This window comes from Mobula hypostoma, chromosome 3, assembly GCF_963921235.1.
Source record: "Mobula hypostoma chromosome 3, sMobHyp1.1, whole genome shotgun sequence".
In the NCBI taxonomy this organism is placed as follows: domain Eukaryota; kingdom Metazoa; phylum Chordata; class Chondrichthyes; order Myliobatiformes; family Myliobatidae; genus Mobula; species Mobula hypostoma.
Genome location: NC_086099.1, coordinates 19,483,918 through 19,511,916, shown reverse-complemented (window position 1 = coordinate 19,511,916; position 27,999 = coordinate 19,483,918). Strand labels below are relative to the sequence as shown.

General features: G+C 42.1%; 2 protein-coding genes across 3 annotated transcripts in view; both read right to left on the bottom strand.

Moving 5' to 3' along the window:
* Positions 1–27,999, bottom strand: part of nol6 (nucleolar protein 6 (RNA-associated)) — a 342,540-nt gene that overhangs the window by 197,071 nt on the left and 117,470 nt on the right. The window lies entirely within an intron of this gene.
* LOC134343883 (aquaporin-3-like) lies at positions 2–27,999 on the bottom strand. Of its 2 annotated transcripts, none has more exons than XM_063042765.1 (6): positions 27,820–27,999; positions 26,529–26,655; positions 22,654–22,791; positions 15,693–15,781; positions 14,493–14,710; positions 2–1,197 (listed from the first exon to the last, which is right to left on the bottom strand). In XM_063042765.1, the coding sequence occupies exons 1-6, from the start codon at positions 27,925–27,927 to the stop codon at positions 1,026–1,028; spliced, it is 852 nt and encodes a 283-aa protein (XP_062898835.1). In that variant the 5' UTR covers positions 27,928–27,999; the 3' UTR covers positions 2–1,025. The 2 variants fall into 2 exon arrangements, with proteins under 2 accessions (XP_062898835.1, XP_062898834.1); XM_063042764.1 differs by having other exon boundaries at positions 8–1,197; positions 15,663–15,781.

Sequence of the window (27,999 nt, the reverse complement as noted above, 5' to 3'; positions counted from 1 at the left end):
GGAAAGTAAGGTAGTGCAAAAAAACTGAGAGGCAGGTCCGGATATTTGGAGGGTACGGCCCAGATCCGGGTCAGGATCTGTTCAGCAGTCTTATCACAGTTGGAAAGAAGCTGTTCCCAAATCTGTCCATACGAGTCTTCAAGCTCCTGAGCCTTCTCCCGGAGGGAAGAGGGACGAAAAGTGTGTTGGCTGGGTGGGTCGTGTCCTTGATTATCCTGACAGCGCTGCTCCGACAGCGTGCGGTAAAATGTTGTTTTGTACAGATGATGTACAAAACAGCATTATACATTCAGAAATACTGAAAATTTGGAGAGATTGATTGCCTGCCATGTTCTTCTGTCTTTTATCAAGTATTAGGAAGTTATAACAATGAGCACATCTGCACAGAGCACTGTCACAGGAAAGCAGCATCCATCATCAGGGACCCCCACCATCCAGGCCATGCTCTCTTCTCGCTGCTGCCATCCGGAAGGAGATCCAGGAGCCTCGAGTTCCCACTCCACCGGGTTCAGGAACAGTTATTAACCCTCAACCATCAGGCTCTTGAACCAGAGGGGATAACTTCACTCAGCCAACACTGAACTGATTTCACAACCTATCTACTCACTTTCAAGGACTCTACAACTCGTGTTCTTGATAGTTATTGCTTATTTATTATTAATTATTATTATTATTTATTATTATTATTCTGTGTCTTTCTCTTTTTTGTATTTGCACAATTCTGAGTCATTGGTTGCCCATTTTTGTGTGCAGTTTTTCATTGATTATATTGTGTTTCTTTGCATTTACTATAAAAATGAATCTCAAGATCAGATATATGTACTTTGACAAAAATGAAGTTTGAACTTATAACTTTTAAATTTTATTCTGTGGCTAATAAAATGATCGAAGGTATACATAACATGTGAAAACAAATGCGATATTCAAAGAGACTATTGTGATATTGCAGGAATAAACACCTGTAAAATCTGCTGAAGATTCTTAAAACAAATTCTTCAGAGGATATGTGCGGGGTCCGTTCATCATCAGCTTCCGCCTGTTTTCTGGCTCAGGGGTTTTACATTTTGTTCTGCTTTGGTGGAGCAGCCACCTCTTGCATCAACCCGTAATCCAACAATGAACTGGTACATCAAAACACCCAAAGCGGCTCCAATGATCGGGCTGACTAGTGGAATCCAAAACCAATAGCTTCCAGCACTGAATGTCAAAGAGGAACAATGTATCAATAACACTAAATGAGCAAACACTGCCACAATACACTTCAGCATGTAAATGTTTTAGCACAGCTATGGAGGCAACGCGACAGGTCAGCAAGTTATGTCAACAGCACTCCTAATCTTCCGATTTTCACCACTGAGAGGAGCAAGGCCCCATCACCCCTACCTCCTCGGGAGGCTAAAGAAGTTCCTCACGTCCCATCAACCCGAACCTATTTTTAATCGATGCACCACAGGAAACATCTTGGTCTGGATGCATAATGGCTTGGTACGGCAATTGCTCCGCACATGACCGCAAGAAACTGAAGAGGGTGGTGGACACAGCAGATCACAGGAACTTGCCTTCCCTCTATGGACACTGTCTGTACTTCTTGCTCACTCAGTAAAGCAGCCAACATAATCAAAGACTCCATCCACCCCCGACATTTTCTCTCCTCTCCTCTCCTATCAGGTAGAAGATACAAAAGCCTGAAGGCACATACCACCAAGCTCAAGGACAGCTTCTATCCCACTATTATTAGACTCTTGAAAAGACCCCCTGTAAAATAAGACGGACTCTTGTCCTCACAATCTACTTCATTACAATCCTGTATTTGGTCATTTACCTCCACTGCACTTTTTCCGCAGCATTTCCATTGTATTCTGCATTGCTATTGTTTTATCTGACTCTAGTTCAATGCACCGAGTAATGATTTATCTGAACTGTATAAACAGCATGCTAACATCGTGGGGACATGACCAGGCATAGACAATAAGTAGAGAGTCATTAATGCTCTTAATTAAGTTCTACAGGACTATAAGACCATAAGATATCAGAGCAGAAGAGGCCATTCAGCCCATCGAGTCTGCTCCACCATTCAATCATGGGCTGATCCAATTCTTATAGTCATTCCCACTCCCCTGCCTTCACCACATACCCTTTGATGCCCTGGCTAATCAAGAACCTATCTATATCTGCCTTAAATACACTCAATGACTTGGCCTCCACAGCCGCTTGTGGCAACAAATTCCACAGATTTACCACTCTCTGACTGAAGTAATTTCTCCACATCTCAGTTATAAAAGGACATTCTTCAAACCTGAAGTCATGCCCTCTTGTCCTAGAATCCCCTACCATGGGAAAAAACTTCGCCATATCTAACCTGTTCAGGCCTTCTACCATTCTGAATGTTTCTATGAGATCCCCCTCATTCTCCTGAACTCCAGGGAATACAGCCCAAGAGCTGCCAGATGTTCCTCATATGGTAACCCTTTCATTCCTGGAATCATTCTCATGAATCTTCTCTGAACCCTCTCTAATGTCGGTATATCGTTTCTAAAATAAGGAGCCCAAAACTGCACACAATACTCTGTGTGGTCTCACAATTGCCTTATAGAGCCTCAACATCACATCCCTGCTCTTATATTCCTATACCTCTAGAAATGAATACCAACTTTCCATTCGCCTTCTTCACAACTGACTCAACCTGGAGGTTAACCTTTAGGGCATCTTGCACAAATACTGTAGTAATTTTATGTATTGCACTGCACTGCAGCCACAAGAAAAACAAATTTCATGACATATGTGAGTGATAATAAACCTGACTCTAATATGGGTCTCCATGGTGTACTGAGAGTGGGAGAGGGGGTGGGAGAGTGGAGGGAGGGAAGCAGGAAGCACCAGAGAGACTTTCTGTAATGAGCAATAAACCAATTGTTTGGAATCAAATGACGCAGCCTAGTGTTTCAGGGCTGGGTGTTTCTGCACCCACACCACCCCGCCTCCTTGGCACTCCTTCTCTGCCACCTGTCCCACACCCCTCCCATGATGCTCCACCCTCATCATTCTCATCACCTGTGCTCTAGCCAGATTTGCAAACTCGCTCTTCACTCCACATTGACAAATACAGTAATGTGCACAAGTCTTAGGCACCTTGGCTATAGACAGTTTACATGCCTAAGACTTTTGCACACTACTGTATGTTTACCCAATACAAGCAAAAGCAGATTAACTACTACCCTAAGTTTTGTGTCAGAATATGGATCACATAGTATATTTATTGGAATTTTGTCCACAACAATTTTCATGGGTGAGATAAAGCAGAATGGGATGGCTTCCAAATGGCAATCTGTTCCTTGTGAGATGTAGATTCACTTCTCAGGGCCCAAGGTGCTTATTGCTAACCTCAGCTTGCTAATACAGCAGCATGACCTTCCCAACGGGTCAGAGTTGTTTGTGACAAAGTTAAACTTTTAACAAATATTTCTTGTTCACCTTCTTGTCATGAACAAGATCCGGTCTTCAGTCCTTAATGTAAATTGTAAGCAGTAATCTGTCTGAAGTCAAAAGGACACTTGAGCTGGCTGCTGAGAGGGATGTCAGAATCAGAACCATGTTTATTATCACCGGCATGTGTCGTGAAATTTGTTAACTTAGCAGCGGCAGCAGTTCAATGCAATACATAATATAGAATAATAATAATAGTCATAGTCGTAGTAGTCATACTTTATTGATCCCGGGGGAAATTGGTTTTCGTTATAGTTGCACCATAAATAATTAAATAGTAATATGTAAATTATGCCAGGAAGTAAGCCCAGGACCAGCCTATTGGTAAGATAAGTAATAAGTAAGATTATCTTATAAGTAAGATAAGGATGTGGTTTGCAAAGTTAAGTAACCAGGTGATTTTTCTGTCTGCATTAGTCAAAAGGAAGACAATGGGGCTATGTTAACTGGCCTGCATTAAGCCAGGCAGTTACAGCCAAGTTATTTGCATCATTGCCCTCAGAGCTTTTAGACCATCTGCGTAAATTACTTTGTCCCAGCAAAGGTATCTGGAAAACATCACGTGCAGATCATGTCAACTATTAGAAAACAGTATAAATATTAGGAAGCATTTGGGATTGTTAGGAATGACAAGGGGAATGACAGAAATAAGAACTAGAATTTATTGCTCAGCCCTCAGTTTTTTGCAATGGGTGACTCGTTCATCATCAACTCATTTGTACTTTGGAAATTTTTTATAAATCTCCTCTGAGTGTTAAATGCATGTAAAGAACTATTTGTCTAAATCTAAACATGTATCATTAAAAATAAAATAAACTGTGTTTAAACTACTTTGCTAGCTGGAAGTATTTCCTTTTTGTTAGGGATGGGGACCAACCACTCACACAGTAAGTACTGACAGCTAGACCTCGCCATAGAGACGAGATTGTCCTTGAAGAGTAGGTGGATACAGTATAATCTCCTTCTTATCAGGGTACCCGAAGAAGTACTTATATAGGACAGGGCTTAAAATCGTCTTTAGAGTTTGTGGGCTTTGCAAACAGGAAACCCAATGCAATCACACTTGCACACTTAATTTTAAGCAGATTCGCATGAAAATGTTTAAAGGTCCATTTATTATCAAAGTGTACAACTCTGAAATACTTCTTTGGATAGCCACAAAACCAAGAAAGAGAAGGAACAGCAGCACAATCATTAACCCCTCTCCCACCCCCACACACAAAAGAAGGAGAGAGATCAGGCAAAGAGGTCTATAGTACAAATCCATATCCAAACACAGGAAACCTGTGTAACATTCTCCAGGCACAGCAGCAGACTCTCCCTTCTTAGGTCGCAGAGCAATCTCCAGTGATCAAAAGGCAGGCTACCTTCCACATTCACCTCTATTTTTCAATTCCCCTCATTGCTTTAATCAGTAAATGACAGAAGCTTTAATCGGCGAAATGGAGTCAAACATCAGCTTGCGCCCCATCCCGCAGCCTGCCTGTGCTCACCATCTCTGCCTCCCGGAATCCTCTCGGAGACTACAGACTGCTGGAACACCCGAACGATCTCTAACCTGCAAATCACAGGCTCCATCAATTCCAGAATCACATTCAAGATGAAAAACAAACGTAAAAGCTATAAAAGAAGTGAAACATATGGTTTCAAGATCCATCCAGAAGATGTTGACTAAAGGAGCGTTGTATGCAAGTGCCATCTTGACCGGAAGGTAAAAGTGTTCCAAATTAATCTCCCAGATTTTTCTAAATTTTGTGTCACAAGATAACCAACCTTGGAGAAAATTATTCAGGGTGTTAGAAGGTTAAGGAACTGCTTTATCTTGCCAATGATACTCCGCTCTCTGGCCAGACTGTAATGCTAAAAATTACCTATCTGGAAAGTCACGTAGCTCTTAGTGACAAGATATTCAGAAAACCAAGGTCAATACTGACCAGTGATAATATCGTCTCCTCACTGACAATCAACACGGGCATATCTCATGGTTGCATGCTTAGCACACTGCTCTCCCTATGTTCATGACTGTGTGGCTAAGCTCAGCTAAAACACCGTCTATAAATTTGCAGATGGCATCACTGTTGTTGGGAAACTCTCAGATGGTGATGAGGAGGCGTACAGGACTGCGGTGGATCAGCTGGTTGAATCTCATCACAATAACAAACTTGCACTCAACATCATTAAGACCAAGGAATTTAGTGGAGACTTCAGGAAGGGGAAGTTGAGAAAACATGCACCAATCCTCATTGAGGGGTCTGCAGTGGCTTCCTGAGGCCAATACATTGATGCAATCGCAAAGAAGGCCCACCATCAGCTCAACTTCATTAGGACCTTGAGGAGATTTAGTATGTAAACAAAGATTCTTGCAAATTGCTACAGATGTATGGTCAAGAGCATTCTGACTGGTTTCATCACAGCCTGGTATGGAGTCTCCATTGCCCAGGATCACAAGAGGCTGCAGAAGGTTCTAGACCCAGCCAGCTTCATCACGGGCACAACCCTTCCCCCCCACATCTTCATCTCGGGCACAACCCTTCCCCCCACATCTTCATCACGGGTACAACCCTTCCCCCCACATATTCATCACGGGTACAACCCTTCCCCCCACATCTTCATCACGGGCACAACCCTTCCCCTCACATCTTCAAAAGGCAGTGTCTCAAGAATGCAGCATCGAGCACTGAGGACCCTCGGCATGCAGTACATGGTCTTTTGTCATTACTAACGTCAGGGAAGACATACAGGAACCTCAAGACTCACACACAATGATTTAAAGATAGCTTCTTCCTCACTGATATCAGATTTCTGAACAGGCCAAGAACCTGCAACCAAACGTTTCCTTTTTTATTTGCACAAATTTATGTTTTTGCACTATTCTGCTGTTGACAAATTTCATTTCATATAACCCACTGATAATGAAGCTGAGCAACACACACAAAACGCTGGAGGGACTCAACAGGTCAGGCAGCATGTATAGAGGGAAATAAACAGTCAACGTTTTGGGCTAAGACCCTTCATCAGGACTGGACGTCAGACAGCGATAAAAAAACCCGATTCTGATTCTGAGGGTGACCCAAGACCACACGCCACAGTAGCATAGAGGTTAGTATGACGCCACTACAGCTTGGGGCATCAGAGCTCACTTCTGGTACCATCTGTAAGAAAATTGTATGTTCTCCTCGGGAACATGTGGGTTTCCTCCAGGTGCTCCAGGTTCCTCCCACAGTCCCACATCCGCTGGATGGAAATAAAAACTGTCTGGTAAGTTTCTCAAAAGCTCGGTCATGGAACCATTGGAATCTCTGGCACTGAAAGTGTTCATTTGTCCCATAGGTCCATGCTGGCAATGATCAGGTCAAGTATCCTGCTCAACAAGTGAACAATGAAACACAGACATTCCGACAATGTTTCTGGCTTTTCATTAATATTTCACCAGTACCCCACGTTATGTCCTGTAACTCCAGGATCTAATGAAAAGAAAAACAGAGGAGCTGGGAAGTGTTTTGTATACTTCATTTTTCTTTAGTGAGGTGTTCACATATGACGTGGTAGCAAAATGACATATGCCATTCACATACTTCTTACTCAAAACCCAAAATGAATTGTGTAAACATCAAAGAATTATTCAAACAATATAATCACATTACACAAATATTATTGAAATATTAAATACACAACCCTCCTCCCTGCTTAGCTATAAACTCCAACTCAATGTATGTAGAATGCATCCCAACTCAAATATGCAACATTTTGCTCTCTAGTCTGTAAAATGAAGATGCTTTCAAAAATAATGGAAAGTTTCTAAATATCAAAAAAAATTACTATAAAGAGCGGCAAACAGTAAAAACAAAATCAAATCAATATTTGGTGTGACCATCCTTTGCCTTTAAAACAGCTTCACTTCTCTTAGATACACTATCATGCAGTTTTATAACAAAATCAACTGGTAGGTTGTTCCAAGCATCTTGGAAAACCTGCCACAGTTCTTCTGCAGACTTTGACTGTCTCGCTTACTTCTGTCTCTCCTGGTAATCACAGATAATGTTGCTGATGTTGAGATTCGGGCTGGGTGAAGGACATACCATCTGAAACTATATAAAAAATCTAGGGTGCCCAAGACTTTTGCACAGGACTGTATGTATATTGACATGCACAGCATAGTAAACTTTAAATGGTCCCATTCTAGCTAAAAATTTAATCACTGTGGAGACTATCTTTGTCTTGTGGGATACCATCTTTCCTGACAGGGAGAGGTCACTCTGCTTGGCAGACACATCTGGGGCCTCTTCCGTGGTGAATGTAGGAGTTGATTCTGGGACTGACAAGTTTGGACACCATTCTTCTCGCAATTGACTCTGCTCTTCACCGTGTCATCTCCAGATTACATTGAACCCAATCTCCACTGTGTAGAAGAGAGGTCCAGTTCTGTCCGTGGTCTTTCCAAGTACTTACCTTTGATCACATCTGTAGTCCCTCACCAGGACTGCTTGTCCAGGAGTGAAACATCAGGGCTCCTTGGTTGCAGAGCCTTCAATCTGCCTCAGCTGCTTGTTCTGCATGCTCCTTCAGAGTTTGGGTTTGAGGAGATTCAAGTGTGAACACAAAGACGAGCCAGGAACAGCAGAGCTCATGAGTTGTTGGTTGTGGAATGTGTTACAAGGAGGATATTGGCAAGCTTCTGGTTCAGCGTCAGTGCAGTGGGCTCTGCTGACATTGCTCGCAGTGCATCCTTTAGACTCTGAAGAAACATTTCTGCCCAGCCATTTGCAGTTGTGCAGTACAGTGTACTTTTCAAGGCGGTTAGTCCACCTTTGGTCCCCACCTGGCACTCAGCTCTCACCTGTGGCTCCCCGTAGCTGTTTGCATGCGACAGCGGCCACACCCCGGGCAATGGCTTCGACAAGCCGGCTAAACCAGGTGAGGGTAGCCAACGGGTCTCAAACCCTCAGTGAGATAGGGAGTTGTCTATCCCAGCATGTGAAGACAGACTCCGGCGGATTGAGCAGACGAGACCAATGGAAGGTCCAACGGTCAAGAAGGCGGTCTCTGCAAGCGTCGTGGAACGTGTAGAGCAGGACAAGACACAGAAGATGTCATGGTCATCCACTGCGCCTCGTCCCATCTCCAGCCGCTCGACTCTGTCTCGCCACTGGATCCAGATGGGAATTGGGAAGAGAGAGTGAGGCTGACGCTGCGCAATTATCCCTCATTTAAATCCAAATTATGCGCCAGTCTCCACACCATCATTTGACTAATGGTGTCGAGGTCTTCATCGACGATGATGGACGAACACACACTGTGTAGTACAGTGTAGTATAGTGCAGTACTGTGCAGATGTAATATGTCTGCTTCCATTCATTTCCAGGAATAACTGAATGTTCCGCAACAAACTGTAGTCCATTGTCACTGACAAAGTGTGCTGGAACACCAGTCCTTGAGGAGAGGCTTCTCAACACATCAACAGTGAGCAAGGCTGTAGTGGAGGCTGTTGGGAAACACTTCTGGCCAACTTATAGCTGCATCCACCACTATGTACCAAGAAGTTTGTGTCTGGCAAAATCCACATGAATCTTCTGACAAGGGCAATGCAGACCATTCCCAGTGATGAAGAGTCGCTGCTCTTGGCATCTTCTGGGCAAATTGGCATCCTGACCAGAGCAGGGCAAGCTGCTCAATCTGTTAATCTATCCAAAGCCAGCATTTTGACCATGCCTAGATGACCTGCTGCAACACTTTAGCTCTCAGTTTAGATGATTTTTATTCATCAATACAGTGCAGAGTTTGCCCTTCGAGTCATACTGCCCCAGCGTCCTCACAGCCCCGATTAACCCTAACCTAATGATGGAACAATTTACAATGATCAATTAACCTACTTGGTATGTCTTTGGGCTGTGAAAGGAAACCGGCGCAACTGGGAAAAACTCCCTCATTCCATGGGTACAGAGACTCCTTACAGAACAGCGTCAGAATTGAAATCTGAACTCCAAAACACCCCAACCTGTAATAGCATCACACTAACTGCTACAGCAAATCTCAATCCCCACTTATGACAACCTTCGTCAAGAGCAAGTTCATCACGGCACTGATAAGAATGGAGCAACTGGAATTTTTGCTGCACATTCCAGCCATTTTGGGCTGCTATGTAGACATTGGTCAGTGTGGAGTCTTTTCTGGTTTAACTTTGGATCAGCTCTGCTGTAACAGGGAGACTTTTGATTTGAATTAGGGATAATACATCAAAAGATGTCCTCTTTTGCAAATAGGTCAACGGCAGACGCAATCTCAATGGCTCTCCACACAGCTTTAGACCACCTGGACAACACAAATCCCTATGTCAGGATGCTGATTATCAACTATAGCTCAGCATTTAATACCATCATTCCCACAATCCTGATTGAGAAGTTGCAGAACCTGGGCCTCTGTACCTCCCTCAGCAATTGGATCTTCAACGTCCTAACCGGAAGACCACAATCTCAGGAGTGAGCTATGCCAATAGTGGAGTGGTGTCACAGCAACAACCTGGCACTCAACATCAGTAAGACGAAAGAGCTGAGTGTGGACTTCAGGAAGGGTAAGATAAAGGAACACATAACAATCTTCATTGAGGGATCAGAAATGGAGACAGCGAGCAGTTTCAAATTCCTGGGTGTCAAGATCTCTGAGGATCTAACCTGGTCCCAACTTAGAAGGCAAGGCAGTGGCTATAGTTCATTAGGAGTTTGAAGAGATTGGCATATCAACAAATACACTCAAAAGCTTCTATAGATCTATCGTGGAGAGCATTCTGACAGGCTGCATAACTGTCTCGTATGGAGGGGCTACTGCACAGGACCGTAAGAAGCTGCAGAGGGTTGTAAATTTAGTCAGCTCCATCTTGGGTACTAGCCTACAAAATACCCTGGACATCTTCAGGGAGCAGTGTCTCAGAAAGGCAGTGTCCATTATTAAGGGCCTCCAGCACCCAGGGCATGCCCTTTTCTCACTGTTACCATCAGGTAGGAGGTACAGAAGCCTGAAGGCACACACTCAGCGATTCAGGAACAGCTTCTTCCCCTCTGTCATCCAATTCCTAAATGGACATCGAACCCTTGGACACTACCTCACTTTTTAATATACAGTATTTCTGTTTTTTGCACGTTTTTTAATCTATTCAATTATACATATACTGTGATTGATTTACTTATTTATTATTATTATTTCTTTTCTTCTATATTATGTATTGCATTGAACTGCTGCTGCTAAGTTAACAAATTTCACGTCACATGCCAGTGATGATAAACCTGATTCTGATTCTATTTCCTTTTCCAGTGGTAAGTGGGTCAATCCATGATTAGTAGTCCTCTTGAATTTGACCTTAATACACACAAAGTAGATGCTGGTTCTTTATACTCACAAAGACTGAATGCTTGCAACTTTCCCGAAGCTGTTAAACTCTCTTCCAGCTTAAAATCAAACCACATTTCGCAAGTAACTGCCCAATTAACATATCAGAAGCTTCCCCAGATGTGTTGCCTACAAAAGCTGCTGTAGTCGGACACAGCCTTTGTCACTTTCATGATTCCTCTGAGCAGCACGGTCCTTCCTTAGTCCAATATGCTTTCCAACCAGAGACATAGAAGCTGCTACTAACAACTGTTTGTCCTCTGTTGGGAAACAGTTCATGGTGTATAGACAGTTGTGGCATCATCCAGTACCTTTCTTAATCTGCTTTCAATTGACTCTATTATGGGAATGTGGCATATAAGTGGTGGCTAGATTTCCAATCAGGTTATAGTTGTCTCAGCCAAGCATGCCTCCACAATACTGGGCCTCCTGTTTTTACCACGTGCAAGCCCAATGTGGCTTGTTGGTTGTTGTATTTCACTGTCAAGAATCCTGTTCCCACAGGAGTTACATTTTCTCCAGTAAAAGTTCTTAGTTGAATATCTGCAGGCTTCAGTTCAGTATTTTTGCTGTTCAAACTCATTTTGTGGAGAGACTGGAACAGCCAAGACAGGGTCCAATTCCATTTTAATTAATTTGCCATTCACTTCTGGTGTAGGCCAATAGTTTTCACGTTGTAAATCTGAAAGCTATCAGTCCTATGTCACTCTCATTATGATCAGATTTTTCATCAGCAGCATGAAGATTAGGCATCTTTTTGAAACTGCAGTTTGACTTTTTATCTTCCTCATGCAGTCCATTTGTTCTTGTCTGCACAACATGCTCTCTGTACACCTCCTACCTTGTTGCATTTTCTGCAAGTTTCACTTTTAAACCTGCACTGGTCTAGCGTATATGAGCTCCTGAGATAATGGTAACACAATTTGTTCAGCAAGGCAGGTTTCTGTTTAGGTGTTACAATATTGTTCATTCTTGCTTTCTGTCACAACCACGGATTTGACAGCGCAGTAGATACGGCAATTGCGCTTGTGAATTTGCACGCGTCAGTTAATTATTATTTAATGGTGATAGTATTTAACTCCACACTTGTTGTCGTAGTGCTTGTCGAGACTTGAACGTGACATAGCTACGCTTCGTTATCTGCATTCCAACTTGCCCGAGAAATTGGACTGTCGAGTCACTGACTCTGAAAACTAGCAGTATTCGTTTAATGTTTAGGTGTTCTTTTCAACCACAGTGTAGGCTTCACTTTCCATTTGAGTGTTTTAGTCAATGGCCCCGTTTGGCCTAGTGTTTATTGTTTTTCTTTTTCCCTTTAACATTGTTCGCATAAAAGTCTGTGAAATATCGACCCACGTCTTCAGAGTCAGTTAACTCGGCAGTCAATTTCTCAGGCAAGGTGGAATGCAGATAACGAAGCGTATCTATGTCCTATCCAAGTCTCAACAAGCACTACGACAAGAAGAATGGAGTTAAATACTATCACGATTAAATAATAATTAGCTGACACGTGCAAATTCACAAGTGCAATTGTCGTATCTTTGCGTTGTCAAATCTGTGGTTGTGACACTTTCATCCCTGACTGCAACTTAATTGTGTCCCTGGCTGCAGTTTCCATTGATACAGCAATTTCACCTGTTCTTTTAAATGTGAGTGTGCTTCTTTTAGGAGCTGCTTTTAAATACTTCCTTGTAAGATTCCACAAACTAAAGAATTTCTCGGTGCATCATTAAGCCCATCACTGAACTGACAATACTCAGACAATTTCTTCAATTCAGCCACGTATGCTGAAATCATTCTGCTTATGAAACCTAAAGCATTCTGCAATCAACATAGGTTTTGGTTCTAAATGTTCCTGCACTGCATTCATGATATCAGCAAAGCTCATTTCAGCTGGTTTGTTTGGAGCCGCTAAATATTTAAGCAAACTATATGCTTTCCGAACTATTACACTCAGCAACACTGGCATTCATTTTTCATTGGCTCTTTCATTTGCTTCAATATACTGCTCAATTCATTCAATTTACATCATCCAGTTATCTGTTGTGCAATTGAACATGTCTATCTTTCCAGTGTAGTAATATCTGCATCTTATTTATCTTATTTATTATCACCCAGTATTCAACTTGATCATCTCTCTCCCCTTCCAAAGAAAAACACACTAAGTTTTGTTTTTTAACTTGAACATCACTCTCTCCCTTACCAAAGAAAAACATGCTGTGCTTCAACAGGTAGGTAGTTGTCTCGGGTTCATTTTAAAACTTTCTCACCGCCACTGTTACGTTTTGTAACTCCAGGAACTAATCAAAAGAAAACACAGGAGCCAGGATAGGTTTCATCTTAATCATTTTTGTTTAGTGAGGCCCTATGGTATGACATGGTGACGTGTTGATATATGCCTTCCACATACTTCGTACATATATCCTATAATGAATTATGTAAACAAATAAAAAATGCTCAAAATATATACAATATTACTGAAATATTGAATATGCTACACCCTATGATTTTTTTTGAGATACAGAATGGTAATGGGCCCTTCCAGTCCAATGGGGCTGCACCACCCAGTTACCCCCATCTGCTCAGTTACAGTAACTTACTAACCCATACGACTTTGGAATATGGGAAGAAAGCAGAGCACCCAGAGAAACCTATACGGTCACAGGGAGAAATTACAAATTCCATACAGACAGTGCATGTTCTGCTAGCCCTGGAGACAAAACAGCTCCCTAAGCCTTATAGGTTAAGAAAGCAACTTTCGAACTTCCTCCAGAACTGGAAGAGACACGATTTTCTTGAAGAGAATCAGAATCAGAGCCATGTTTAACATCGCTAACGTCACTGTTGTCTTGTGGCAGCAGTACATTGCAATCATCATCATCATTACGTGCCGTGTCGTATGACATGGGCGATCATGGTCCATGACCTTGATTGTTCTTGGCAAATTTTTCTACTGAAGTGATTTGCCGTCGCTTTCTTCTGGGCAGTGTCTTTACACGGCGGGTGACCCCAGCCACTGTCAATACTTTTCAGAGATTGTCTGCCTGGCGTCAGTGGTCGCATAATTAGGACTTGTGTTCTGCACCAGCTGCTCATATGAACTTCCACCACCTGCTCCCATGGCTTCGTGTGACCCTGATTGGTTGGAGGGTGACGTTGGGGGTGCGTGGGTGCTAAGCAGGTGCTACACCTTGTCCAAGGACGACCTGCAGGCTAGCGGAGGGAAGGAGTGCATTGTACCTCCTTTGGTAGAGATGTATCTCCACCCCACCACAGAACATTGTAAAACATAATACAGTAATAATAAATATTATAAATTATAAATTACAATAAGAAATATACATACTTAAATAAGTAGTACAAAAAGAGTAAGAAAAATAGTGAGGTCGTGCACATCAGAACAGGTTTGAAAAGGTTTATTACTGTTTAATGGCTAAAATTGATTTTATTATGGCTATTACTTGATCATGGATTTATTGAGTATGCTGGCAAAAAATGAATCTCAGAGTTGTATATGTACTTTGATAATAAGTTTACTTTGAACTTTGAAATTGGCCAAGAAAATAATAATTTTCATTAAGAAGGAATTAATAGTACATCTACAAATAAGAAATGACAGCTGAACATACGTGAAAACTTCAGATCCCCAGCCAGCAATTGCTGTGAACAAGCGAGGTCCAATATCCCTGGCAGGATTTAGTGAGTACTGGGAATTTGAACCCATGGACCAGCCAATGATCAGAACCACCAAGCCGATGGTGAAGGCTTCCAAGCCTGTCTGCACTGGGGTGTGCAAAGGATCCACGATGGTAAGAATGCAAAATATGAGCACTGCAGTTCCAGTTGCCTGTAAGAAAACAAAAGAAAAGTGTTAGAATTCATTGAAGGAGTGACTCAAAGATCCACCTTCAAGGTGGTCTACACTGCTGCCAACCCAAGTGACCAGGCAGTGAGACAGGCTCACTAAATACCTTCAAGGCAGAGATCGACAGATGCCAGCTCTGCAAGGGTATGGAGAGAGAGTGGGAAAGAGGCCAAGATCTGTTGAATGTTAAAAAGTTTGAGGGTCTGCCCGGCATATTCTTGATCCTGTAATTCGCTTTGCTAATTTGTTACGTTCTCTTGAATCGCAATGACCTCGCCGTCAAATATCCAAACCTGCATGAAGGGGTGAAGGGGTTATGGCCCAGACACGGCAGAAGGCAACTGGAGTGGCATGGTAGTGTAGTAGTTAGCGCAGTGCTTTACAGTACCAGCAACCCTGGTTCATTTCCCACCACTGCCTGTAAGGAGTTTGTACGTTGGGTTTCCTCCGGGTGCTCTGGCTTCCTCCCAGTATCCAAAGACATACCAGTTGGTAGGTTAATGGTCATTGTAAATTGTCCCGTGATTGGTCCAGGGTTAAACCAGGGGATTGCTGGGTGGTGCGGCCAGAAGGGCCACTTGGGCCTATTCCTCACTGAGTCACAATAAATAAGTAGATAGATAGGTAAATAAATAACAGCAAGCTGGCCCACCCTGGGGAACAGAGAACACTGCAACTGCTCCAGAACCCTACTTAGTATCTTAAAATCACTAAGAGAAAAAGGCAGGTGTTTTCTCTACCTCAATAACCCTCCAGAACTGGCAAGATTCCCAAAGGAAAAGGATGCTCAACAAACTTAATCTTTAATTGCTCATTACATCAGCAAATTTTGTTCAAAGTTATTAGTGAGCTGTTAAAACAATCAAATATGACCTGTCCCGTGAGTTGGGCAGATGGAAAATGTGTGTCGGAACTTGTAAACTCTCTTTCTTACCTGATCAAAAATGCCAGTGAGTGCACTCACGTGTTCAAGTGGAAATGTTGTAAATATCCCAGCAGTCGAGTTTGGTCCAATAACTGTCAGCTGTTGATTGCCATGGAGCCACAACTTCTCTGTAATTAGAGAACAGTTATTAGTTCATATTTGAGACTCGCCCCCTTCTTTTTTGCTCCTGGACAGCAATTTGTGATGTTCTTAGGGTGAAAGTTAAATATTACTCTTCTGAATTCATCAAAAATGATCAAAAATGCAGAACAATAGCTCTAGCCATTGAGAATAAGAGTAAAACACAAAATATTTCAACAGGGCCACACAGGGATTAAGGCAGCGTACTTGGGAAGCAAGTAAATTATAAATAACTGAACTCTAGCAATCTGAATTGTTACTCACACGAGAACGTAGGAGCAATGTATCTATTCTCTGTATGTCTGGATTGTATTTTATGTTGCGTGTTTTATTATAGGTTACGGTAATTTGTCACGTGGGGCGGCCCGTGGTAGAAGCGAAGAATATATTTTCATATCCACTCTTTGTCTTTACTTCAATTTAGTCTGGTTAGAGCCAGGAAGTGAACTTCGGGAATGATATTATTGTAGATCTTTTAAATACGTTTAAATAATCATAACGCTAATTGGAATGCTGAAGTACGTTAAGATCGCTAAGGTTTAGTACCGCTAACACTGTTACTTCGTTACAGCGCTAGTTTCGTTTCGTTTGATTTTTATCATTACAAGATTGTTCATCTTTGCTGGTTTCTTAATAAAAGATCAAACATACTTTCTTCGACTTAGGACTTAGTTATTGTGGATAGTACGTCATACAGTGTCAACCCCGTGCTTAGTCTGAGCAGTTTTGGTTTGCTTTCAAATAACCGCTGTACTGGACTTTTTTTTTATATTTGAGTCTTTGGTTTTTCACAATCTGAACGCACAAACAATTGGGTGTGGCAGCCTCTGAGCTCTGTGCTCACACATGTTCAGTTATACTTAACCGGGTAGCTCCGACGTCGCCAGTCTACAGCGAACAGAGCTCAGAAAATACCAAAGGAATCTACAACTACAGTAACATCTCCCATTAAGAGCAACAGAATCAGGTTTATCATCACTGATTTATGTCATTAAATTTGTTATTTTCCAGAAGCAGCACTGTGCAAGATCAAAAATTACTAATTAGACAGTCCATAGGTAGATAGGGCAAAAGTGGAATAGCCAAGTCGTGTTCATGGGCCATTCAGAAACCTGATGCGAAACAGAAAATGATGGAGGAACTCGGCAGGTCGGGCAAGATCTATGGAAGAGAATAAAGAGTCAACGTTTCGGGCTAAGACCCTTCATCAGGATTGGAGAAGAAGTGGGAAGAAGCCGGAATCAAAAGGCGAGGGGGGGTAGGAGGAGGGGGATTGAATTGAGAAGCTGGGGGGTGATGAGTGGAAATGGTAAAAGACAATCGAAGACAGAATCTGATAGGGGAGGAGAGTGGACCATGGGGGAAAGGGAAGGAGGAGGGACACCAGAGAGAAGCGAGGAGAAGAGAAGAGATAAAAGGGAAGCACAGATGGGACATGGAAAATGGGAGAGCGGGGAGAAAGAAGCAGAAATTAGAGAAACCTGTATTTGTGCCATCAGGTTGGAGACTACCCAGATGGAATACAAGGTGCTGCTCCTCCAAACTGAGAGTGGCTTCATCGTGGCAGCAGAAGAGGCCGTGGACCAACACTTTGGGATGGAAATGGGAAATAGAATTAAAATGGGTGGCCACCGGGAAATGCATCTTATGTAGGTAAGTGGAGTGAAGGTGCTCGATGAAACAGTCCCCAGTCTACATCAGGTCTCACCATTGTGGAGGAAACCACTCTCAGATCCCCCTACATTGTCTCATCACACACTCCCAGGGTCAGACACAAAGTGAAGCTCCCTCTACACTATGCCTTTGGATTTCAATGAGAAGATTGGTCCAAGACATTGCATAAAGCTGTTGATCATCCAATCCATACACTCCTGAAGGTTTCCTGTTATGAACACATGGTTGAAAAACTGTCGACCAGAATGATCTTTTCTTAAGATTAAGGTTGCTTACGAGAATTAGAAACCTCAATCATTCACAAGTAAAGCTCCAAATTAAGAATATAAAACTGAAAAGCATTTTTAAATTGACAAAACCTTTCACCAACATTGGGTAAACTGTAGAGCAAGGGTTCCCAACTTTTTTATGTCGTGGGCCCCTACCATTAACCGAGGGGTCTGTAAATCCCAGACTGGGAATCCTTGTTGTAAAAGAAAATAATGAAAGAACTCGTGAATCAGTATTTTTTCTGAAATGTTTCTATAAATAATCGTGGGGCCAGTGTAGATCTGAGAATCAGCACATCATGCGTGACCCGGAATTTATGATCGAAAAGTGATCTATTTGGTCATTTATCAAAATGCCACACAAAAAAACTTACTGTGAACATTGAAACTTGAGGTATTAAAAGTAAATCATCACTGTGGACAGAGGCATGGCAGGGAACCAGAGTAAATGGGCAAGATGAGCAGGCTTTCTGCTGTAAGGATTTTCAGGGAGACGTTTTGGTCTTCCACATTTTTACATGAGATGAATTGCTACAAACATACCCCACCATTAACAAATGGCAAACTGTGAGGAAATTACTTTGAACTTTGAATTAAAGGTGACCCCAAGATTAAGAAGATTGGCAGCAGAAGCAGCATAGCATGCATGAAAATAGACTGTTTTACAAAAACTATATCGACTGGAATTTCAGTATATTCCTGTATGACCGAACCCGAGAAATATATACCATGTACACCTAAAAATTGCCCCCACCTATCATCCCTTCTGTCTCCCAACCTACCCCTTTCCCTCCCCTCCAGCTGCCTGTGGTCCTCCCCCCCCATCGTCACCTCCCTTCACCAACCACCTCCTGGCCACTGTCTCACTCCATTGTTCCCCACCCTCTTTGTGCTGGCTTCCATCTCTACACTCAGTTCTGATGCGAGGCCTCAACCCAACTTTGACACCTCCACTCCTCCGCTCCGTCCCCCACAACAGACAGGATCACCCGGTTGCCACCCACTTCAACTCTGCTTCCCACTCCCATTCAGATGTGTCCATACATGGCCTCCGCTACTGCCATGATGAGGCTAAACTCAGGTTGGAAGAGCAACACCTCATATACTGTCTAGTCTCCAGCCCCTTGGTATGAACATAGAATTCTCCAACTTCCGGTAATTCCCTCCCCCTCCCTTCCTCTATCCCTATTTCACTCTACCCTCTCCCCCAGCTCCTACCACCTCCCTCATGGTTCCGCCTCCTTCTAGTACCCATTGTGTCTTCCCCTATTCCTTCTTCACCTTTCCTGCCTATCACCTCCCTGCTACCCCTCCCCTACGCCTTTATCTTTCCCCTTCCTGGTTTTTCAACTGGAACCTACCAGCCTTCTCCTTCCCACCCTCTCCCCATCTTCTTTATAGGGCCTCTGCCCCTTCCCTCTTCAGTCCTGACAAAGGGTTCGGGCCCGAAATGTCGACTCATCGTTTTCACGGATGCTGCCTGACCTGCTGAGTTCCTCCAGCGTGTTGTGAGTGTTGCTCCTTCCCCATCCTTCCTCCTCAGCACCCTCCCCCACAGATACCACTCAAAGCACTAAATTCCTTCAGCAGATTACACGTTTCTCCTAGAAATTCACTGGCTCTGGAGCAATCTTAGAGTCATAAGCTGGTATCTTAGCATCTGATAAAGAGAAAGAATGCACTCACAATGGGCAATCAACAAGTTAAGCCTGGGGTAGCATGGTGGTGTGGTGGTTAGTACTTTACTTTACAGTGCTAGTGACCATCGACTGGGGTTCAATTCCCACCACTGCCTATAGGGTGTTTGTACTTTCTCTCTGTGACCGCGTGGGTTTCCTCCGGGTTCCCTGATTTCAGAGTTCAAAGTAAATTTAAATAAATTATAAAAGTACATATTTGTCACCATATACAACCCTAAGATTTATTTTCTTGTGGGCATTCACAGTAAGTAAAAATAAATGCAATAGAATCAATGAAAAAGTGAACACGACAGAGACAGGCAAACAACCAATGTGCAAAAGACAACAAACTGTGCTAACACATAAAGAAAAGAAACAATAATAATAATAATAAATAAGGAATAACTATCAAGAACACAAATAGTAGAAAGTGAGACCAGAAGTTGTGGAATCAGTTCAGTGTGGCGGTGAGTGAAGTTATCCCCTACCACATTCCAAAGTTGTACGGTTAGGGTTAATGGGTTGTAGACGTGCTATTTTGGTGATGGAAGTGTGGCAACACTTGACCTCTGCCCAGCACAATCCTCACTGATATGATTTGATGCTTACAGTACCTTGCACTTCACTGTATGCTTTGATGTGCATGTGACAAATAAAGTAATCTTTCTTTCTTTCTAATCAGGCTCCTAATTATTCTACCCTAGAATAGAGATGAATGGGGGAATGTGGGGCAATATTATCAAGAAGCTTATCAAGAATGGGATGTCAAGAGACAGAAGAGGAAGTATTATTTTTCACACCGTCACCTGTGGAGGGTCTGAACTGTCCCTACAGGTTATATGTACTTGGAAATTCCAATATGGAGAGCAATTGATTATTACCATTTTAAGATATCAAGACATATAAGAATTAGGCAGGTAATCAAGTTGAAATACATATTGACTATGACTTAATTCAATGGTGAGGAAAAAAGTGTAAATAACACACACAAATAATGCTGGAGGAATTCAGCAGGTCAGGAAACATCTATGGAAATGAATAAACAGTCGATGTTTTGGGCTGAGACCCTTCGTCAGGGCTGGGAAGGAAGGGGGAAGGAGCCAGAATGAGAAGGTGGGAAGGGGAGAGGAGTACAAGCTGGAAGGTGATAGGTGAAGCCAGCGTAAATTAGAAACGCACATAAATATTATTTCACCATTGCATTTAAACTGTATATGCTCAATGGTAATTATTTAATCACAAAATGCTGGATGAACTCATCAGATCAGGCAGCATCTGTGGAGAAGAATCAACAGTCAATGTGCTGGCCAAGACCCTTTATCACAACCCTTCATCAGGACAAGGGTCTTGGCCCAAAATGTCAATTGTTCATTCCTCTCCACAGATGCTGCCTGACGTGCTGAGTTCTTCCGGCATTTTGCGTGTGTTCCTTTGGATTACCAACATCTGCAGAATCTCATGTTGGTAATTATTTAAGGTTTGCTTCAGGAAACTTTGTGAAACTGGATTGCCATAGAAACCTACTCACCAAATTTGGGGCTGGAAGGCAGTATGTGGCAGGATTACTTGGGACTCGAGAGAAGCGGAAAGCACTGTACTGGTTACCGTATCATAGCTGTGACTTTGGGAAGCACTGTTCCTATCTCAGAATCAGATCTATTATCATTGACATACAGAAAGTTGTGAAATTTATGGTTTTGTGACAGCAGTACAGTGCAATACATAATAATTTTTACAACTATAAATTATAATAAGAATATATATAAACAATAGACAATAAGTGCAGGAGTAGGCCATTCAGCCCTTCGAGCCAGCACCACCATTCACTGTGATCATGGCTGATCATCCACAATCAGTACCCCGTTCCTGCCTTCTCCCCATATCCCTTGACTCCACTGTCTTTAAGAGCTCTATCTAACTCTTTCTTGAAAGAATCCAGAGAATTGGCCTCCACTGCCTTCTGAGGCAGAGCATTCCACAGATTCACAACTCTCTAGGTGAAAAAGTTTTTCCTCAACTCCGTTCTAAATGGCCTACCCTTTATTCTTAAACTGTGGCCTCTGGTTCTGGGCTCCTCTAACATTGGGAACATGCTTCCCGCCTCGAGCGTGTCCAATCCCTTAATAATCTTATATGTTTCAATCAGATCCCTTCTCATCCTTCTAAATTCCAGTGTATACAAGCCCAGTCGCTCCAATCTTTCAACATATGACAGTCCCGCCATCCCAGGAATTAACCTCATGAACCTATGCTGCACTCCCTCAATAGCAAGAATGTCCTTCCTCAAACTTGGAGACCAAAACTGTACACAATACTCCAGGCGTGGTCTCACCAGGGCCCTGTACAACTGCAGAAGGACCTCTTTGCCCCTATACTCAACTCCCCTTGTTATGAAGGCTAACATGCCTGTATGCTTACTTTCAGTGACTGATGAACAAGGATACATAGATCTTGTTGTACTTCCTCTTTTCCTAACTTGACACCATTCAGATAGTAATCTGCCTTCCTGTTCTTGCCACCAAAGTGGATAACCTCACATTTATCCACATTAAACTGCATCTGCCCACTCACCCAACCTGTCCAAGTCACCCTGCATTCTCATAACATCCTCCTCACATTTCAGTATATACATGTACACATATACAGTATGCTAAAAATAAAATATATAGTGCAAAAGAGAGGGCAATAAAAGAAGATAATAGTGAAATCATGTACATGCGTTCACTGTCCATTTGGAAATCTAATGGCAGAGGGGAAGAAGATGTGGTTGAAAGACTGGGGTTTACACTAAACATTAAGGAGCAATTTCACATTTTACTGTCATATTGGGTGGCAGGGTGGAGATGCGTTTCTATCAAAGGAGGTGTAAGGCACTCCTTCCCTCCACTAGCCTTCAAATCACCCTTGGGGAAGGTGTAGCACCTGCTTTGTCCCTCGATCAGGGTCACGTGAAGTCATGGGAGCAGGTGGTGGATGGTGCATATCACGAGTCCTGGTTATGCGACCGCTGACGCCAGGCAGACAATCTCTGAAGAGTATTGATAATGGCTGGGGTCACCCATTTTGTAACGACACTGCCCAGAAAGAGGCAATGGCAAACCACTTATGTAGAAAAATTTGACAAGGACAATCCTGGTCAAAGACCATGATCACCCATGTCATACGATACAGCACATAATGATGATGATGATGACTGTCATACTAACTAATTTCATTTTGTATATAGGAAATACTCACCATAATACAAACCAAACATTATTCCTGATCCAAGAAAGGCACCTACTGTTTGTGCCAAAAAGAAGAAGGGGAATTTTAACCAAGGCTCACAAGCAAGCAAGCACAGAGCAAAGGTCACTGCTGGATTCAGGTGAGCTCCTGCACAAACAATAAAAGAGATGTGAATTTATATACAGGTAGGGAGTCAAATCGGATAATGATGAACATTACTTGCTGTGATGGATTTTATCACACCAGTTCCATTTAATTACATGGCAAAGTACTACTGTACCTGCTACATTACGTATGACTGAGCTAACATGCCACATCTGTGGCTCAAACTAACAGCACACTTAGCACTCAAGTCAGAAGCTTAACGTTCTTCCAGAGACCCAGGCATAAAAATGTTAGGCTGGTCCATCATCGTCAGAAGCACCATCATCAATACACGCTTAGCTGCAGAGCTGCAGGTGAATTGTTCCATTGCACTGTTTGAGAGACAGCTGACTGATTTTCAATATCCTGTCCGACATTAAATCCTTAACTAATACTAAATTGCTAAAGAGATTGCTAAATTCAGTTTGCAATGTATGGAAATTTGCAAATAGTGAATTGGTGGCAGCACGTCCTGCCAACAAAAATGCTATACTTAAATGCTTTTCCTGATTGCCACATGCCCTAAGATGTCCGGATAGGGACTTAAAAGTGCTTTATAAATACAACTGCCTGACCTGCTGTGTGTGTTATTGTGGATTTCCAGCAACTGTAGAATCTCTTGTGTTTATACAAACATGCAGGATGTCCTTTATCTTGTCTTTGAATTCAACCAATGAAGCCTAAACTATTTGTTGACTATGACTTAATTTAGTGGTGAGAAAGAAGAGCTGTAAATAACAAATAATCTTTTCAATATTTCACCACAGGCATTTAAACTGTGTATGACAAATGGTAATTATCTAACATTTGTTTTAGGAAGCTTTGTGAAATTAGATTGCCAAGGAAATTACTTTGAGGCTGGAAGTTCAAATTCAAGTTGGAGTTGGAATGTCCGTTGCAACTGGATGTGCCGCCATCTTGGAATCTGGCAATATATGTAAGATTAATTAGAATGAGAAATTTGAAATAAATCAGTGTTATGAAATGGATGTCTTTGGTTTATAAGGACTTTCTTTTTAAAAAAACATTTTATGATATTTAGCACTCCATGAAACATTAACACAGGAAAAAAAAATTCTCTCACCTTCAACAATGAGCAAGGATAGCTAGATGCCATACATATCATTACATACAGTACTGTGCAAAAGTCTTGGGCCCATATATGTAGGTAGAGTGCCTAAGACTTTTGCACAATACTGTATTTGACAATGTGGAACAGAGTGCAAGTTTGTAAATTTGGTGGGAGCAAAGGATGTTGGGAATGGCGAGGGTGGAGTGCCGAGGGAGGGGTGTGGGACAGGAGGCAGAGGAGTGCCAAGGCAGAGGTGGCATGGGTGCAGATACACCCATCCTCAAGACACTAGGCAAGGTCATTTGATTCCAAACAAATGGTTTAATGATCATTACAGAATGTCTCTCTGCTCTCCCTTCCCTTTTTCCCAACCATGATTCCCCTCTCCTTGACCCCTTCCCACCCTCAGTCCACAACAGAGATCCATAACAGAATCAGGTTTATCATCTCTCACATACATCATGAAATTTAATTTTTTGCAGCAGCAGCAGTGCAGTGCAATACATAAAATTACGACAGTACTGTGCAAAAGTCTTAAGCACCCTAACTACAGAGATCACCTACTCTCTGTTTACATTTTAGGAGGCATGTTTTTTGCTGTAGAGCAGGTGCCCAGTTGTCTCTGCATAGTAGACCCACAACAGAGAAAGAAGACATTTTTCTCTTTATGTTTGTTTGCTTAATAATTTACTTTTAACTTACTGGAAAGCCTTTCTCTTAGAACATGATACTAATCCAAGAGGTCAGAAAAGCCACTTCTATCAGCAAGTTGGCTGTGGCATGTCCTGCTAACAATAGGGCTACATGTAAAGGCTTATCATTGATCGTTACTTCAGTGAGATGATAGGGTTTTTGGCATAACTCAGCTGTTTTTCACAAGAGTGCTATGTTCAAAGTTCAAGGTAAATTTATTATCAAAGTACATATGCTATATGTCACCATATACAATCCTGAGATTCATCTTATTGTGGGCATACTCAGTAAATCTATAGGATAATAATCATATCATGTTCAATGAAAGACCGCCCTATTTAGATGTTCCACCAGAATGCAGAAGACAACAAACTATACGAATACAAAAAAGAAATAATAATAATAAATAAATAAGCAATAAATATCGAGAACCTGAGATGAAGAGTCCTTGAGAGTGAAATCATTGGCTGTGGAAACATTTCAATAATGGGGCAAGTGAAGTTGAGTGAAGGTATTCTCTTTGGTTCAAGCGCCTGACGTTTGAGGGGTGATGCACTATCAATTACTCCAAAAGACTGGAAGTACAGTAAATACTGAAAGGCTTTTATTAGTAGTAAAATGTGACCTCGACCGTGCTGAGTATCTGTCCTGGACTGAGGGAGGAGCAGTGGCACAATCGCCTTTATTCAGGGGTCTGTAGGAGGAGCCACAGGAGCAGTCAGCAGAGGGGCGTGTCCAGGCAGGTAACCCAGTTACAACCTATATATATATATATGGTTTACCACAAGGGGTAACTGTTCCTGAACCTGGTGGTGTGAGTCCAGAGGCTCCTGTACAACCTTCTTGAGAAGAGTGCATGTCTAGGGTAGTGGGGGTCCCTGATGATGGATGCTGCTTTCCTCCGACAGCATTTCATGTAGATGTGCTCAATGGTGAGGAGGGCTTTACCCATGATGAAGCATTTTATGTGCACTTGAGAGGGTAGTTTAAGATGGTGCTTCTGGTGGTGGTGTGTCACCTGCATTTTTGTGCCTAGCACTCTGCTGATTCATTAAGCTGTTGATCTGAGAGGTAAGTAGAGACATTGTGGTAAAATACATTAGTAAATAATAATGTGAGGGCTGAACTCCACCAAGGACAGTCCCAAGCTCGGCTGTGAAAGGAGGAGGGTTGGGAATGGGGTGAGCAACCCCATCCCATAAAATCCCACAAACACCAACAGAAGCTCAGGAGACCTCATCTCTGGGAGTGGAAGGATCTTTGAAGATAGGTTACTGCTGGGGACAATTTGATACACGGGCCCAGGGCAGAGGACTCTGGTGAGCTGCTGTCAGCAGCTTATGCCCCAGGAGGGGTAATGAACTTTACAACAACCTGTGCACTGCCCGCAGCACGTCCTTGGGTTATGCTGCTTGTTAACACAAGTGATGGATTTCACTGTACGTTTTGATGCAGATGCAATAATTAAATGTATCTGAATCTGAATAATGGCACCTAGACTCTGTCCCGTGAGATGGAAACAAGTCGTTCCACCAACCTTCAATCACTCACTTAACTCTAATCCCCCTCTGCACCTAGAGTGTTGTGAGCAGTGGGTCGAAAGGCCTATGTACAGCATGGGCAAGCTGGGTCAAAGGGCCTGATTTTTTTTTTACATGTTACATTACTGTATGACTAACTGACTTCAGAAGGGGCAGCCACATTTTAATAACCTCTAAATGGCATCATATGAAATGATTAGACTTTATTTTGTCTTTTGACTTAATCGCACTCTCAGTGGAAATGAAGTTACTGCACCCGATCTCTCAGTCTTTCTTTCAGAGAAGGATTGCAATTTCTGCAGATTCTCTTCCCTATGGTCGCGTTTTGACTAGGTGGAAAGGAAATACTTTTTGTGAAAGGTGCACATTTTGGAACATTGTGCATAAAAGTCTGAAAATCCTTTAGTTCTTCATCTAAAAAAAAAATCACATACCTGACACTTTACTGGTCACCAGTATGCCTAGAGCTACTGCAAATCCGATGGCAAAAGTTACGGACAGAAATTCAGTGTGAGTGCCACAGCTGAGTGTGAACTGCGCTATTGCTCCACAGCTAAGCATCTGCAAAGAAAAGGCACCAAGAATTAATGGATCAGCATTTACTCTGTTGTAGCTTCATGTGTAACTAAAGAGAAGCAGAGGATCGATTTAGATTTTCAAAGACATCATTTGGGTAGGGGGAAACAGGGAAGGAAGTAGTTTGCCATTGTAATTTAATGACTCTGTCATGTTATCGCAGCGTCAATCTTGCACTTTAGTTTTTGGCTATCTGTAACAGTCAAGCTCAAATCTCAGGTCAAGTCAAGTCAAGTCTACCGTCAGTTAATTATACATATGTAGACCGTCAAACAAGACAATGTTTCTCCGAACCAGGGTATAAAGTACAGTAGTACAAATAACACACAGTAACTTATGAAAGTAAGGATAAAATCTGCAGATGAATCATGCATAAATAACACAAAGTGCATTCATTAAATATTGTAAGGTAGGGAACCGATTAACAGGTAGTTGTAATGCACTAGGCAAGATTTGTCCTGTAATTTAATATCCTCCTTCTCTTAAATCTAAAAGTTAAGCTCAACAGATATGTCAACATTACATTTAAAAGCAAATAAAATGATGAGCTGTCTGTAATTGAGTGAGTAGTTATGACTCTAATGCCAGTCTGCTGCTGCCTGACCTGAGACTCCTCAAACAGTGGATGTGCACCCATGTGCAGTCATATTGCAGACAGTTGTGGAAAAGGGTAGGGGAATTATCTGACACCGTTGGATGTGATTACTTGTCAGGCAGCACATTTAAATTCCTCTAGGCCTTTTTGTGTCTTTTTTAATGCCTCATAATTTGGAAATTTAGAAATTCTATTCAAAAAAGAAATGGAATCTTTAAATATACATGAAAATTTAAGTTAATGCATTTGTTTCACTTAAATATATTTTTTAACTGTTGAAGGAATATATTAATTAAAAACAAGTAACATAAAGACATAAATAACAGTTTTAAGACTAACAATTATTAACATAAAATTACACATTACATACCATATATGCAAGGAAATTGCCAGGGTAATACAGAATATTTATGCTGATTTCTTCTTTTAAATTTACGTTATGAATTAACCTGCAGTTATTATTTTGAATTAATCATTGTGCTGTAAATTTTTGAAACAGAAGACATCAAACTTCTCAGTAATAAATAACGACAAAAATCAGTGGGAGAACTCACCGTATGAATGAGCGTTCCCAAACATTCAGCCAGGCACTGTTTTACCAGAATACTTCGAACTCTCAGCAGAAGGGACATTTTTCTGAGGATCTCCTCTTGCTTCCCCATTTTTGATCAGTTTTCGGGAGAAGGAGTTGCTGACGCAAACCACTTTCAGTCCGGTGCAATGTCAGTCCTTTG